The 16458-nt window shown below is 52.1% G+C and overlaps 1 protein-coding gene across 5 annotated transcripts in view; it reads left to right on the top strand.

Moving 5' to 3' along the window:
- The window catches only part of NR5A1 (nuclear receptor subfamily 5 group A member 1), a 355896-nt gene that overhangs the window by 6877 nt on the left and 332561 nt on the right, over positions 1-16458 (top strand). For 4 of the 5 annotated variants that reach the window (XR_014176545.1, XM_081967649.1, XM_081967648.1 and 1 more), the window contains 2 exons: positions 2284-2425; positions 5099-5850. Coding sequence is in view for 4 of the 5 variants with exons in the window: in XM_081967649.1 (XP_081823775.1) it covers positions 2284-2425; positions 5099-5850 (894 nt within the window). In the remaining variant the exon portion in view is untranslated. Of the gene's footprint in view, positions 1-547; positions 589-2283; positions 2426-5098; positions 5851-16458 lie in introns of those variants that run through there. The other variant, XM_081967651.1, reaches the window with a different exon arrangement.

Here is a 16458-nt window from a genome sequence, read left to right as displayed (position 1 = left end):
TAAAATATTTTTTGGGGGGAGGGGACAATTAAACCCCGCGGAGTTTGCTTTCGCCCACCCAAGGCCCCGGATTTGAGAGAGAGAAGTTGTCATTTTTCTAAATATTTGGAGATGGGAAAATAAAAGAGCGAAATGGCGCCCTTGGTTTAAAAACGAAAGCGGGCCGTAGGTGGGCAGGGGGCTCCTTTCTGGGCTCCCTCGGCGCCCCCCGCCCCTCGGAGAGTCGCGGGCCGGCCGGTTTGCGGGAGCGCGACGCTCCGAGGACCAAACCGGGGCGCTGGGGGATGGGTGGGTGGGCTCCTTTGGGTTATTTCAGGGGGAGACGAGTTTTGATTTGGAGGCAGGGGGGGCGAATGCGGAAAATTTTCTTCACCTTTCTAGTTTAATCCTGATCGAGCGGGGGGGGGATTTGATTTCTTCGGGGTGGGGGGGAGAAGAAATAGCTGCGTCCTTCTCTCAAGCCACTTTCCCAAACACCCCCCCTCCCCGTTTTTTTTTAAAACCCGGGAACTGCCCCCTTAAAACGCCGCCTCTAACCAAAGGACACCTTCGTTGTAAGATTTACGCGTGGGGCCTTTACAGAAATAGGTTCTTTTTTCTTCTTCATCTGGATATTTTCCCGTGGTTTTGGGGTACGGGTTGATTCTCCAGCCGGGAGGGGCGTGAAAATGGTTGGCCCGGGTCGGGAAAAGACCCTCGCCCTTTGCCTGGGATGTGAGGGGTGGGTGAGGGACAGGAGGGAGAAAGAATTGGGGATGGGGTTTTTTGCCATGCACAAGAAATCTAGAGGCGGGGTCGTATTAAAATCCTGTTTTATTTATTTATTAACAGGAAATTTACCATTTATTTGTTGGTTTGTTCCTGTTAGTATCACTCAATCAATTTATTATTCATATGTGGAGGCGGGGTCGTATTAAAATCCTGTCTTATTTATTTACTAACAGGAAATTTACCATTTATTTGTGTGTTTGTTTATGTTCTTATTTATTTATTTTCTTAGGATTGACCCTGTTAGTATCAATCAATCAATTTATTATTCATATATGGAGGCGGGGTCGTATTAAAATCCTGTTTCATTTATTTACTAACAGGAAATTTACCGTTTATTTATTTGTTTGTTTGTTTATGTTCTTATTTATTTTTTTTTACTTAGGATTGATCCTGTTAGTATCAATCAATCAATATATTATTCAGATGTGGACTCTTGTTTCGAGCCCTGGTTGAACAAGGACCCTCGCACTGATAGCTAAAATAGTTTTTTTAAAACAATTCTAATTGTTAACGAACCATTTAACGATTCTCGCCTCCTGCTCCACCGTTCCTTCCGCTTAGGTTAGGACGAAGCCCATTTCCCGGATGGACAACTGAGGCCAGAGGTGCAGGAAATGACAGGCAGGGAGCGAGCGACCCTCGTCCTCTCTCGGGGGGGGAGGGCTCTTCCAGGTTAACCTACCAGGTTACCTATCAACTCTTCCAGGTTAACCTTCCTCGCAAGGCTGGGGGAGGAGAACACGAGGAGCGTAGGTCAGAGTGGCTTAAATAATTTCTATTTTAAAAATGTCCTATGTTAAATTGTATGAATTTGGAGCCTTGCGCCCCGAGGACGTGTCTAAAAATGGGGGGATACTTTTTTTTTTTGAGCCAAAGTTTTACTCCTGGTTCTTCGCCAGGAGGAATTGTTATCCAGAGGTGCGACTCACCGGCCGGCCGGCCGTGGCTGTGGCGGACACGCCAGCAAACTTTCTAAAATAATGTTATTTTATTTTATATGGCGTTCACACGAATAAAAGATCAATGCGAGAGTGATGGCCGATTCGGATGGGGAACAGTTTCTTTTAGGGGTGAAATTCCATTCCACAGTGGATGGAATTGGGATGCAGACCCTCTCTGGACCCCAGAGCTGTCTTAACGCGTGGGCTTGATGGGCATTTGCCCGTGGGTCCCAGGAGCATAGAGGCCCCATACCAACACCAATTTGGTTGGCAGTGCCAATAAAATAAATGCGTTTAATTTTATCGACCATTTACAATTTTTATCCCCGTGAATAATTGTCGTAGGGCCCCCAGGACGCTGTTTTGCGTATAACGCTGTTAAGACAACCCTGCCTGGACCTTCTGCTGCTGACCCAGCTCCCAGAATCCTCCAACCCGGGGACAGGCCAGGGGGAATTCTGGGGTCGGAGTAACCCGCGCGCCTAGGATCGTTTTCCGCGTTCTCCCGCCTGCGCTCTCTTTCCTCTTCCCTTTGCGCCCCTCTCTCACGCCCCTCTCTCCCCTCGCCCAGGGCTTCTTCAAGAGGACGGTGCAGAACAACAAACACTACACGTGTACCGAGAGCCAGAACTGCAAGATCGACAAGACGCAGCGGAAAAGGTGCCCGTACTGCCGTTTTCAGAAATGCCTGGCCGTCGGAATGCGTCTGGAAGGTGAGCGTTCTTGGTATGGCTTGCTGGGTGGGGTGGGCTGGGGGCTCTTTGCACGTCGGAAGGGCCTTTGTTGGAGAGCAGAAGGACAGAGGGAGAAGCCCCCCCCTGCTTTCCCCCCCCCCGCTGGGGAGGGGGATTCCCGCCTCTCTTCTTCCCAGGGGGGACGAGGGCAGCCACAGCTGCTCCGGCGGGAGCGAAGCGGCCTTGGGAAGCAGAGAAAACGAAAGTGCGTTCTGCGGGCCGAAAAAAAACAAACACGAGAGTTTAGAGGGAGCGGGTGGGGGGGAGTAAGGCAGGGAATCTAGCCGGGCCTCCTCCCCTGCATTCCCACCAGGGTCCCCCCAAATCTTTGGGGACGGGACGGAGGCGAGGGGAGGCGAGGCACTCTGCCCATGTTTGAAGACAACGGTTGCAAAGCGCCCATCAAAAGTTGCCCCAGAGAGACGCTGGTCCTGCGTTGTGTGTGTCTCCCCCCCCTCCTCGCCTTCTCCCCCCCCGTAACGAAAAGCCCCTCCCTCTTGCTTGGCAAGGGGGCGCGAGGAACGCCCGACCCTCCCTCTCCCTCTCCCTCTCTTTAAAAGGAGGTAAGAAAAGGAATTCAATTTCCCCACGCCCCTCGCGGGACGAGTTTCGACGAATTCGGGGTTGAGGACCCCCCTCCTTTCTGCCTTGAGAGCCCCCTCCCCGGGACACGCCAATAAAGCGGGGCGGCTTTCGTTGAACCCCGAAAAAACATTCGCGGGCTGCTTTTATTTTTTGGCCTCTTCCCCCTGCCCCCCCCCCGCGATCGCAAACCCGTCCAGCCCACTTTGGAGACCGGCTCAAGGCAGCTAAGAAGCCTTGAACGTACCCCTCGGATGGGGAGGGTTGGGAGGGGGGGAAACCCCACGATCCGGAGCAGCTCAGGGAAGCGCCTGGTCGTGTGAACGCGAGCTTTGGAAGTGGGTCGGAGTCAGGGCTGCGGTGCTGTCCCGGGGAGGGGAGGAAGGGAGCGAGCTGACCCCCCCAGACCAGTTGCCTTGACCCGTTAGAGCAGGGCAGACGCTCAATTTTCGCCCTTCACCTACGCGGGGGAGAGGACGCGGTGGAGGGGAAGGAGCGGGCAGCGAAAACTTTGGCCGAGGCTCTTCGTCCGGCCGCCGCGCTCTCCCCCCATTTTTCCTTCCTCCCCTGCCTCGCTGCGCTTGGAGGAACTGGGGAAGGGAAGCTCCACTTTAAATAGACGGGGGGGGGGGGCGGGCGCTCCCTTGCCTTTCCTCACCCCCTCCTTGCAGGCTCTCTCTCTCTCTCCTCAGCTCCACCCCCTTCGCCCCTCCGCTAAGATCTTAGAATCTTAGAATAGAGCTGGAAGGGACCTTGGAGGTCTTTTAGTCCAGCCCCCTGCTCAAGCAGGAGAATCTATACCATGTCAGGAAGGAAGGGAGGAAGGAAGGAAGGAAGGAAGGAAGGAAGGAAGGAAGATGAGATTAAAGAAAGAAGGAAGGAAGGAGATGAGAATGAAGAAGGAAGGAAAGGAGGGAGGTGGAGGGAGGGAGGAAGATGACGGAAGGAAGGAAGGAAGGAAGGAACTTTGGAGGTCTTCTAGTCCAGCCCCGGCTCAAGCAGAAGAATCTATGCCATTTCAGGAAGGAAGGAAAGAAGGAAGGAAGGAAGGAAGGAAGGAAGGAAGGAAGGAAGGAAGGAAAAAGTTGGAAGGGACCTTGGAGGTCTTCTAGTCCAGCCCCCTGCTCAAGCCAGAGAACCTATGCCATTTCAGGAAGGAAGGAAGGAAGGAAGGAAGGAAGGAAGGAAGGAAGGAAGGAAGGAAGGAAGGAAGGAAGGAAAAAGTTGGAAGGGACCTTGGAGGTCTTCTAGTCCAGCCCCCTGCTCAAGCCAGAGAACCTATGCCATTTCAGGAAGGAAGGAAGGAAGGAAGGAAGGAAGGAAGGAAGGAAGGAAGGAAGGAAGGAAGGAAGGAAGGAAAAAGTTGGAAGGGACCTTGGAGGTCTTCTAGTCCAGCCCCCTGCTCAAGCAGGAGATCTGTTTGGGAGAAGTGGGGGTGGGAAAAGCCGGACAGGCGACGGAGAGTCCTTGGCGGAATCCCCTAGTCGGGGCGAGGAATCCACGTCTGTTGGAGCCCCCCCCCCCCCCCCGCAAAGGCAGCTGAGGCCGTGAGAACAACCTTGGGTGGGAGGCAGAAAGGACCCGCGGAGGAACCCCGACAGGCAGCTACCACGGGCGACAACTGGGAAAACCCGGGCAGCGAGATCCTTGCCAAACGCCCGGGGCCTTTTCCTCTTCTCCATCCTTTGGATGCCACTAGACTTCGGGGCGGAGGGGGGGCTTCTCCGCTCATATCCCCTCGCGCGGGTGGAGAAGGAGGGGTGACAATCCCCTGTGGGTGAGGGTCTCTGCCCTCAAAGCCCCCTAGAGGTCGGGCGGGGGAAATGGGGGGGCTTCTCCGCTCATATGCCCCCCTCCCCGCGCTGGTGGTGCTAATGCTGAGTGAGTGAGGGTCTCTGCCACCCTAGACGTCGGGGAGAAAATGAGGGGCGGGGGCTTCTCCTCTCATGTCCCCCACGTGTGGGGGGAGGGGGAAGGAGGGGGTGGTAATGCCAGGCGGGTGAGGGTCTCTGCACCCCTCAAAGCCCCGCCCGCCCCCCAACGCCTGTCCGGTGCTCGCTTCCTTTGCAGCCGTGCGGGCCGACCGTATGCGCGGGGGCAGGAATAAATTCGGCCCGATGTACAAGCGGGACCGGGCGCTGAAGCAGCAGAAGAAGGCGCTGTTCCGAGCCAACGGCTTCAAGCTGGAGACCATCCCGCCGCCGGGGCCCCCTCCTCCTCCTCCTCCTCCTCCTCCGCCCCCCATCGTCTCCCCGGTGCAGGCGGCGGACTACGGGGGGCTGCCCCCTTCCTTGCACGGCCTGGCACACCACCAGCACCCGGCCGGCCTTGGCAAGGCTCTGCCGCCCCCCAGCGCCGCTGCCATGACGCCCATCGACTACGAGCGCAGCCCCTATGGGACGCCCGGCCTGGCAGCCCCCGGCCCGGTAGGTCCCGGGCCCCTCTTGGGCTACCACTACCCGCCTTTCGCCAGCCGGGCCATCAAGTCGGAGTTCCCGGAGCCTTACGCCGCCCACCCGCACGAGGCAGCCCCGGCGTACCCTTTCCCGGAGCCTTACCCGGGCGTCCTCGGGGGCGGTGGTGGGTCCCCAGCGGCGGCGGGGCTGGACGTGCCCGAGGTGATCCTCAAGCTGCTGCAGTTGGAGCCGGAGGAGCCGCACGTGAAGAGCCGCATCCTGACCTGCCTCCAGCAGGAGCAGCAACAATGCAAAGGGCGCCAGGAGAAGCTGACGGCCTTCGGGCTTCTTTGCAAGATGGCAGACCAGACCCTCTTCGCCATGGTGGAGTGGGCGCGCAGCTGCATCTTCTTCAAGGAACTGGAGGTGAGGCTCCCGGCGGGAAAGTGGGGGTGGGGGAGAGGAGGGGTTGGCGGCGGGGACGGGAGGGGGAGAGACCCTCTCCTCCCCAAAAACTGGAGGGAAATTTCCCCTGGTGTTCTGCAGCCCATCATCCACAGCCACGCTGACTGGGGAGCATGGGGCTTCAGGGGCAGAGCCCTGGGTTCTGTGCCAGTGCTGGGAGGTTGAACTGGGACGGTTGAACTGGGACCATAATTGACACAGCTCAGTTTTCTCTCTAAAGCACTCTGAAGACAGTTTTTTCCCAGCTGTCTCAGGCCGGGAAGCCCATCGTCCACAGCCTCACTGACTGGGGGGCATGGGGCTTCCCGGGCAGAGCCCTGGGTTCCTTCCAGTGCTGGGAGGTTGGACTGGGACCATTAATGACACAGCTCAGTTTTCTTTCTAAAGTACAAGAAAACAGTTTTTTTCCCAGCAGTCTCAGGCTGGGAAGCCCATCGTCCACAGCCTCAGTGCTGGGAGGTTGGACTGGGACGGTTAAACTGGGACCATTACTGACCCAGCTCAGTTTTCTTTTTAAAGTACCAGAAGACATTTTTTTCCCTGGCATTTCCTGGCTGCCTGAGACCAGGAAGCCCATCGTCCACAGCGTCACTGACTGGGGGGGCATGGGGCTTCCTGGGGAGAGCCCTTGATTTGTGCCCGTGCTGGGAGGTTGAACTGGGACCATTACTGGGTTTTCTTCCCAAGGCGGCCTCAGGAGATGACACCTGGGGGGTCCAAGGTTGCCCCTTTCCTCCCCATGCCTCAGTTTCCCTCTGGGTGGAAGGGAAAGTTGGTGCCCTTTGTGTGACCAGCTGGTACCCGGGTATATATATATATATGGACACCAACACTTGAGGCATAATTGATGGGGGAGATGCAGTGGGTGGGTGGAGGGGCCATTCCTTGAGCTCAGAAGTTGTGGACCTTGTGTGTGTGTGTGTGTGTGTGTGTGTGTGTGTGTGTAGCCTTGCGGACAGGGTCTCCCCCAGGAAGACAAACTCAAGGACGGGGTCTGAGATCCAGCAGGCACCTCCAGATGTTGCCCCACCACTGGAGGAGGACAGCTGGAGACAGTTGGCCCTGGGTTCTCCTAGCTAGCTGCTTTTGTTGTGGAGGCAGGAAAAGGAAGCTGAACTCTGTGTTGTGTTGTGTTGTGTTGTGTGTATGAGTGGACAAGATTGTGCAGGTCCAGGACAGGCTGACAGGTCCAAGGAGAGAGGTGGCAGCCGGCAAAATTATACTATAATTTCCTTCCTTCCTTCCTTCCTTCCTTCCTTCCTTCCTTCCTTCCTTCCTTCCTTCCTTCCTTCCTTCCTTCCTTCCTTCCTTCCCCCATTCCCATATCCTTCCCCCTTCCTTCCTTCCTTCCTTCCTTCCTTCCTTCCTTCCTTCCTTCCTTCCTTCATGCCATTCCCATTGCCTTCCTTCCCTCCCCATTTTCTTTCTTTCTTTCTTTCTTTCTTTCTTTCTTTCTTTCTCTTTTTCTTTCTTTCTTTCATCCTTTCTTTCCTTCCTTCCTTCCTCTTTCTCTCTCTCTTTTCTTTTTCTTCCTTTCTTATCTTTCCTTCCTTCCTTTCTCTTCCTTCCTTCCTTTCCCTTCCTTCCTTCCTTCCTTCCTTTCCTCTTTCTTTCCTGTTTTCATTTCACTTCTTTTCTTTCCCCTGTAATTTCCTGTTTAAAGCTATGAATGGGAAATTTAAAAACAAAAAGCTTGTACACCATCTTATAAATCTACGGCTGGAATAATAATAATAATACTAATCAAACTTTTCCTGGCGTTCGATCTAAACTTTCTAGAGGGGCCATAAAACTCTTCTTCAAATGGGTTCCCACAAACTTCCTTTGCTCCTGAGACAAATTTGCTTGGTTCCTGTTGACAAGTGTTGAAATCCTTCCTTCCTTCCTTCCTTCCTTCCTTCCTTCCTTCCTTCCTCACTCACTCACTCACTCACTCACACCATTTCCTTCCTTTCTCCCATATTTCCTCCCTCCTTCCCTCCTTCCCTTTCTCTCTTTTCCTTCCTCCCTCCCTCCCTTTTTCTTCCTTCCTCCTTCATACTATACCTTCATACTTTCCTTTCTCCCATATTTCCTCCCTCCCTCCTTCCCTCCCTTCCTTTCTCTCTTTTCCTCCCTCCCTCCTTCATAACATTTCCTTCCTTCCCTTCTCCCATATTTCATCCCTCCCTCCCTCCCTCCCTCTCCCCTTTTCCTTCCTCCCTTTATCATCCTTCCTCCCTCCCTCCCTCCCTCCCTCCCACCCTTCCTTTCCTCCCTCCCTCCCACCCTTCCTTCCTTCCTCCCTCCCTCCCTCCCTCCCTAATTCCTCCCTTCCTTTTCTTTCCTTCCTTCCTTCCCTCCTTCCCTCCCTCCCTCCCTAATTCCTCCCTCCCTTTTCCTTCCTCCCTTTTTCATCCTTCCTTCCTCCCTCCTTCCCTTCCACCCTTCCTCTCCTCCCTCTCTCCCACCCTTCCTTCCTCCCTCCCTCCCTAATTCCTCCCTTCCTTTTCCTTCCCTCCCTCCCTCCCTAATTCCTCCCTTCCTTTTCCTTCCTTCCTTCCTTCCCTCCTTCCCTCCCTCCCTCCCTCCCTAATTCCTCCCTCCCTTTTCCTTCCTCCCTTTTTCATCCTTCCTTCCTCCCTCCCTCCCACCCTTCCTTCCCTCCCTCCCTCCCTTTTCCTTCCTTCTTTCCTTCCTTCCTTCCTTCCCTCCCTCCCTTCTTCCCTATTTCCTCCCTCCCTTTTCCTTCCTTCCTTCCTTCCTTCCTTCCTTCCTTCCTCCCTCCCTCCCTCCCTCCCTCCCTCCCTTGCCAAATGTTTTGCCACCCCAGATCCCTTCTGGTTGGTTTCCCCACCCCTCAACGCCTCCCTCACTCAAAATCCCTGCTCCGGTGCAACATTTGGGGGCAAGAAAAGTCCCTTGTGTCTTTTCTACACACCCTGAGGCCAAAATACCCGTGAAAGGAGGCCAGACGTTCTCCCCAACCGGGCACATTTCTAAACCTCCCTGACTGGCATTCCTTCGCCAGGGAGATGAGCAAAGCAGTGAGCTCTCAAAACAGCTGTGTGGGGTGTCTTCTCCGTGCTTGTGTGTGTGTGTGTGTGTGTGTGAGAGAGAGAGAGAGAGAGGGGAGGGGGAGGATTCAGCTCAACACCTGTTTTCAAGGTCACAATTCATTCCTCCAACTTTGAAGCAGGATCAAAAAAAGGGAGAGAGAGAGAAAGAAACGGCTTAGGCAGAGGGATAATTTCCCGAAGTAAGTTTGTGATGACTTTAACTGCTGCTTATTCCCAAGGGTTTATGCTAATGTGGTGTTTTATAAGCTTCCCCCAGAGTGCCTGGTGGGCGAGTGGGTGGGTGGGTGGGAGCTACCGACTGAAGTCCTCACAGTCACAGCAACGTGGCCACAGTGAAGTGGCCGTCGGGAGGTTTTTAAAACGCTGACTGCCCTTTCTTTCTTTCTTTCTTTCTTTCTTTCTTTCTTTCTTTCTTTCTTTCTTTCTTTCTTTCTTGGTTGATTAACCCACTTTGAAAGATCTTCTGCCCAACCAAAATTTATGTTGACAAATGTTGCATGGATTCAATCAATCAATTGAAATCAATCCTTCCCTCCTTCCTTTTTCCTTCCATTCCCATCTCCCTCCTTCCTTCCATTCCCATCTCCCTCCCTTCCTTTCCCATCTCCCTTCCTTTGTTCCTTCCTTCCTTTCCTTTTCCTTCCATTCCCATCTCCCTCCTTCCTTCCTTCCTTTCCCATCTTCCTCCCTTCCTTCCTTTTTCCTTCCATTCCCATCTCCCTCCTTCCTTCCTTTTCCATCTCCCTCCCTTCCTTTCTCATCTTCCTTCCTTTGTTTCTTCCTTCCTTTCCTTTTCCTTCCATTTCCATCTTCCTCCTTCCTTCCTTTCTTTCCCATCTTCCTTCCTTCCTCCCATTCCCATCTCTCTCATTCCTTCCTTCCTTTTTCCTTCCATTCCCATCTCCCTCCTTCCTTCCTTCCTTTCCCACCTTCCATCCTCTCATTCCCATCTCTCTTCTTCCTTCCTTCCTTCCTTTTTCCTTCCTTCCTTTCCCATCTTCCTTCCTTCCTTCCCTCCTTCTTTCCTTATTCCTTCCATTCCCATCTCCCTTCTCCCTCCCTCCCTCCCTCCCTTAACTTTGTCTCTTAGGGTTGTTGAAAGGTAGGATGATTTTTCTGCTATTGTGTCGTTGATGGGCAGTGGGCATTCGGACATTTGAGCTGGAAAGCCCAGGAGAAAGAAAGAAAGAGAGAGAGAGAGAGAGAGAGAGAGAGAGAGAGAGAGAGAGAGAGAGAGAGAGAGAGAGAGAAACAGGTCTCAAACAGACATAGATTTTTGGCACAGAGTAAGATTTGCATCTCCTTGTTGAGTTACAATGAATGGTGGCTTTTGTGTCTTCCTCCCTTAGGAGGGACGTGATAAGAATGTTCCAATTTTTAAGGGGCTGCCACAAAGGAGAGGAGGGGGTCAACCTATTCTCCAAAGCACCTGAAGGCAGGACGGGAAAACAATGGATGGAAACTAATCGAGGAGAGAAGCAAGCTTGAATTAAGGGAGAAACTTCCTAACAGGGAGGACCATTAAACAGAGGAACAGCTGGCCACCAGAACTTGTGGGGGTTCCATCACTGGAGGCCTTTCGTTTATTAAGGTTTTGTTTCATTATACAGAATACAAAGAAGAGAAGAAGAAAAATATAGGAAATTAAGGGAAGAAAGAGGGAGAGAGAAAAAGAACAACCGTTGGCCTGCAATGGTACTATAAAGTCTCCTGCTTGAGCAGGGGGTTGGACTAGAAGACCTCCAAAGTCCCTTCCAAATTCCTTCCTTCCTTCCTTCCTTCCTTCCTTCCTTCCTTCCTTCCTTCCTTCCTTCCTTCCTGTAATGGTGTAGGGTCTCCTGCTTGAGCGGGGGGTTAGACTAGAAGACCTCCAAAGTCCCTTCCAACTTCCTTCCTTCCTTCCTTCCTTCCTTCCTTCCTTCCTTCCTTCCTGTAATGGTGTAGGGTCTCCTGCTTGAGCAGGGGGTTGAAGACCTCCAAGGTCCCTTCCTAACTTCCTTCCTTCCTTCCTTCCTTCCTTCCTTCCTTCCTTCCTTCCTTCCTGTAATGGTGTAGGGTCTCCTGCTTGAGCAGGGGGTTGAAGACCTCCAAGGTCCCTTCCTAACTTCCTTCCTTCCTTCCTTCCTTCCTTCCTTCCTTCCTTCCTTCCTTCCTTCCTGTAATGGTGTAGGGTCTCCTGCTTGAGCAGGGGGTTGAAGACCTCCAAGGTCCCTTCCTAACTTACTTCCTTCCTTCCTTCCTTCCTTCCTTCCTTCCTTCCTTCCTTCCTTCCTTCCTGTAATGGTGTAGGGTCTCCTGCTTGAGCAGGGGGTTGAAGACCTCCAAGGTCCCTTCCTAACTTCCTTCCTTCCTTCCTTCCTTCCTTCCTTCCTTCCTTCCTTCCTTCCTTCCTTCCTTCCTGTAATGGTGTAGGGTCTCCTGCTTGAGCAGGGGGTTGAAGACCTCCAAGGTCCCTTCCTAACTTCCTTCCTTCCTTCCTTCCTTCCTTCCTTCCTTCCTTCCTTCCTTCCTTCCTTCCTTCCTGTAATGGTGTAGGGTCTCCTGCTTGAGCAGGGGGTTGAAGACCTCCAAGGTCCCTTCCTAACTTCCTTCCTTCCTTCCTTCCTTCCTTCCTTCCTTCCTTCCTTCCTTCCTTCCTTCCTTCCTTCCTTCCTTCCTTCCTTCCTTCCTTCCTGTAATGGTATAGCGTCTCCTGCTTGAGCAGGGAGTCAGACTAGAAGACCTCCAAAGTCCCTTCCAACTCTGTTTATTCTGTTAGTAAATTTCTCAAACAACGACTCACAACTTTTTTTGGGGGGGGGGTCTGCTTTCTACACTCAAGAATCCCCAGATTCTGAGAGTCACCAAATTGTCAGCAACAGCTTTAAACTGCTCTCCTGCAGAGAAGGTTTTTGATACTGGGTCAAGGGCTGGAAGTGGTCGAGGGCTGTAGGTTGCGTACCCGTGCCAGAAATGACAAAGCAAAAAAATAACCCCAATGCCCTCCTTTGGAAAGCCCCACGGAGAGGGAAAGAAGAGACTTTGAAGTGGAGATATCCTGCAGGCTGAAAGGATGGTGAGGAAGCTGGATCTTAAAGAATAAAAATAAAAATAAATGGGGGGAAAAAGCTTGGCGGAAATCACGTCCGTCCTCTTCTTCAACTCTTCTCTTGAAAACCCATGAATTCCTGGGAAATCTGATGCCGAAAATCAAGGAAGAAAGAGAGAATTTTGGTCTCTTCCTGAACATCAAAAAGACCAAGAACTCATGAACGCGCAAGGAAGGGAAACATCAAAATAGAACCATCTCCTCCTCCTCCTCTTCCCCCTCCACCTCTTCTTCTGCTTCTTCTTTCTCCCTTCCTCTACTTCTTCTTCCTTCTCCTTCTCTTCTCCTCCTTCTTCCTCTCCTCCTCCTCCTCTTCTTCTGCTTCTTCTGCTTCCTCCCTTCTTTTTCTTCTGCTTCTTCTTCTTCTTTCTCCCCTCCTCTTAATCTTCTTCTTCCTCCTCCTCTCCTCTTCCTCCTTCTCCTTCCCCCTCCTCCTCCTCTTCTTCTGCTTCTTCTTTCTCCTCCTCCTCCTCCCTCTCTTCCTCCTCCTCTTCTTCTGCTTCTTCTTTCTCCTCCTCCTTCCTCTCTTCTTCCTCCTCCTCCTCCTCTTCTGCTTCTTCTTTCTCCCCTCCTCCTCTTCTTCTTCCTTCTCCTTCTTCCTCTCCTCCTCTTCTTCTTCTTCTGCTTCTTCTTCTTTCTCCTAATCTTCTTCTTCCTCCTCTTCCTCTTCTCCTCCTCCTCCCCTCCTCCTCTTCTTCTATTTCTGCTTCTTCTTCCTCCTCCTTTTTCCTCTCTTCCTGCTCCCCCTTCCCCTCCTCCTCCTCCTCCTCCTCCTCAAGGGACCTTGGAGGTCTTCTCCTCCAGCCCAGGAAATCCTATCCCATTTCAGACAAACGGTTGCCCAACATTTTCTTAAAAGACCCCCGATGATGAAAAAAGCACCACAACCTCCGGAGGCGATCCATTCCACTGAATAATCATCTTCACTGTCTGGAATATTCATCCTTCATCCCAGGTTGCTTCTCTTCTTGGTTACTTTCCATCCGTTGCTTCTTGTCCTGCCTTCCGGCGCTTTGGAAAATAAGTCGGAAACCCCCCCCCCCTCTTCTTTTGTGGCTGCCCCTCAAATAGGACAGTGAAGAGATAGATGGGATAGGGGGGGGGGAATTCACTTCCCTAGGATCTCAGATAACGGACTCCGGCGAAACAAACAACTTTGTTTAAACCAGAAGAGCTGCTTTTCAGAGAGATTCTGCTTTTGACCCCCTCCCCTCAAAGATAGATTTTGCTGTCCTAATGCCCCCCCCCTGCCCCGATCCATGGCTCAGTTCTTCCTGCAAGGTTTGATGTCTTTGAAAAGCTCTTGTCTGATGGTTTCCCACGGTGGCATTTCAGCAATCCCGACTTTATATTTTCATACATATAATTTTCCCACCGGAGGAAGTAAATAAGCAAAGGCAACAACATGAGGAGGGAAAGGAAGAAGGGCTAAAAAGCAGAGGACGGAAGGGAATGGAGTGTAGGAGAGAGGGGAAGGAGGAGGAGGAGAGAGGAGGAGCGGGGGGAGGGGGAAGAGAGGGGAAGAAGAAAGGAGGAAGGATGAGGAGGGAAAGGAAGAAAGAAAGGGTGAAGCAGGGGAAGGAAGGGAGGGGAATGAAGAGTAGGAGAGAAGGGAAGAAGGAGGAAAAGAGAGGAGGGTGGAAAGAGAGGGGAAGAAGAAAGGAGGAAGGATGAGGAGGGGAAGAAGGAAAGAAAGAAAAGAAAGAAAGAAAGAAAGAAAGAAAGAAAGAAAGGGTAAAGCAGAGAACGTAATGGAGGGGAATTAAGAGCAGGAGAGAGGGGAAGAAGGAGGGAAAGAGAGGAGGAGGTGGGAAAGAGAAGGGAAGAAGAAAGGAGGAAGGATGATGAGAGAAAGAAAGAAAGAAAGAAAGGGTAAAGCAGAGAAAGTAAGGGAGGGGAATTAAGAGCAGGAGAGAGGGGAAGAAGGAGGAAAAGAGAGGAGGAGGGTGGAAAGAGAGGGGGAGAAGAAAGGAGGAAGGATGAGGAGGGGAAGTAGAAAAGAAAGAAAGAAGGAAAGAAAGAAAGAAAGGGTAAAGCAGAGAAAGTAAGGGAGGGGAATGAAGAGCAGGAGAAGAGAGGAGGAGGGAAAGAGAGGGGAAAAAGAAGGGAGGAAGGAGAGGAGGAAAGAAGAAGGCAGAGAAGGGAGGTTGAGAAGAGAGAAGGAGCAAAGTTGTTGCAAAATAAGCTAGAGGTACGGAGTGGCAAAGTGTAATCTATACATTGGCAAGAAAAGAACGATAAAAGCTCAGTGACAAAGAGGTAAACGTTAACAGCAATTCTAAGAGTGTATCTTTGTGAACCAACTGGAAAGAGAGAATTTAAAAAATTGAAAAGAAAGAAAAAGAAAAGCGATTGTCTCCATCCCAAAGGAAGAGACCGCCGGTGTTTTAACGAAAGAAGGGAAAAAAATAATAATAACAATTGCAAAACCAGAAACGAGAACGACTACGGGGCCTTCTCTCCCACCCACCCCCCTCCTCAAACAATGACTTCAAGGTCCTCGGGGTTGGGGAGGGGGCGGAGTGGGAGAGAGGGGGGGGGAAGAGCAGGTTGGCGCCTTCCCCGCGAAGGCCAAGAGAGATTGCCTTGCCGGGGGTCTAATTAGCCTCTTGACATCCAGGCTCCTGGCAATATTCTGCCCGCCTCCGGATGGCCAGAGAGCTCTGGCCTCCTCCAGATAGATGGTTTCATTTCAGGGCCCATAATTCTGTCAGTTGGCCGGTGACAAACGAGACGGAGAGACACCCTCCCTCTCGCCGGGCCAAAAAACGATGCGCGCCGTCCATCCCTACCGAGTCACTGGCCAGTGGGGGGCTAATAACATGCGCCGCGCCAGGCCAAAGAGGGTCTCTGGAACGCTTGTTTATGGAAGAGGGAGCATCCCAGCAAAGGTCAAGCTGGATGGCCGTAAATACCTACTCTAAGTGGGTTGAGATGAGGTGTCAAGGTTCGGGGAAGATGTGCAGGGACGCAGCCTGGAGGGGGTTGCCTAAAGGGGAGGGGGAGGCCGACGGGATGACAAGGGACAGCAGTTTTGCTGGACGAAGGGGGCTGGAGCTTGCCTGCCAGGCTTAATGTATCATTCAATCAGTAAAGGGGAATCTTTGCCGCTGGGGATTGAACTGGGCCCTCGGTGCTCTCGGAAGCTTGGTTTTTTTTTCTTGAGGACGTTTCTTGACCCCACTAGGGAACAACATCAGGGCTAGAAGGGAGGAAGGAGGAGGAGGGAAAAGGGAAGAGGACAATGACTATGAGGTCCTTAGTGGTCTCTGAGCTTGGCTGTTTCCTTTCGGACGTTTCGTGACCCAACTAGGGAACATCATCACGGCTAGAAGGGTGTGGGGTTTGTGGAGAGAGGAGGAGGAGGGAGGAGAAAGGGAGGAGGAAGGAGGAGGATGGAGAAAGGAAGGAGGAGGACGTCCGTAGGGTCCTTGGTGCTCTCTGAGCATGGTTATTTTCTTGCAGGCGTTTCACGACCCAACTAGGGAACATCATCAGTGCTAGAAGGGAGGAGGAAGAAGGAGGAAAGAGGAAGGAGGAGGAAGGAGAAAGGAAGGAGGAGGACGTCCGTAGGGTCCTTGGTGCTCTCTGAGCATGGTTATTTTCTTGCAGGCGTTTCACGACCCAACTAGGGAACATCATCAGTGCTAGAAGGGAGGGGATGAAGGAGAAAGGGAGGAGGAAGAAGGAGGAAGAAGAAAGGAAGGAGGAGGACATCCGTAGGGCCCTTGGTGCTCTCTGAGCTTAGTGGTTTCCTTGCGGACGTTTCATGACCCAACTAGGGAACATCATCAGTGCTAAAAGGAAGGGAGTGGGAGAAGGAGGAGGAGGAGGTTCCTTGGTACTCTCTAAACTTGGTGGTTTTCTTGCGGACATTTTATTACCCAACTAGATAACATCATCTATGCTCAGTGCAATTTAATCCCTGGCCATCATTCATTCATGTATATATGTATGTATGTTTGTGTTGTATTTGTGCTGATAGATAAATAAAGGGAGACTAGTATAGATCTATTTCAAGCTATTTAGCTCTCATCAGCTAGCCATACCCTTACTGGGATTTGAACCTGGGCTGTATTACATATTAGGCAGGAGTCTTAGCCACTAAGCCACAGGCTCTCCTCCTTTATCAGCTGAGCCAGGGAAATAGGTATGTATTTGTGTTACATGTGTTACATTATGCATGTTTACATCCCTTCTGGAGAAAGACGAGTCCTGATGGACAAAAGTGGATGGCAGCCCCTGGCAGCCAATAAGGCAGGAGACCCTCCCCTGCCTTATTGAAATACGGGGAAGGGTCTCTGCAGAGAATTCCCAGCTCTCTCAGCCTGAGTGAACCCCAAATGGCGAGGCTGGGGGAGAGAGAGAGCTAAGCATGACTTGAAGGAATATGAACGAGGGGAGGGGGACGACAAGGGGTGT

Source organism: Natrix helvetica, assembly GCF_964273705.1.
Source record: "Natrix helvetica genome assembly, chromosome: 15".
NCBI lineage: Eukaryota > Metazoa > Chordata > Lepidosauria > Squamata > Natricidae > Natrix > Natrix helvetica.
The sequence above is the reverse complement of the archived record's forward strand: the minus strand, read 5'-3'. Positions and strand labels throughout refer to the sequence as shown.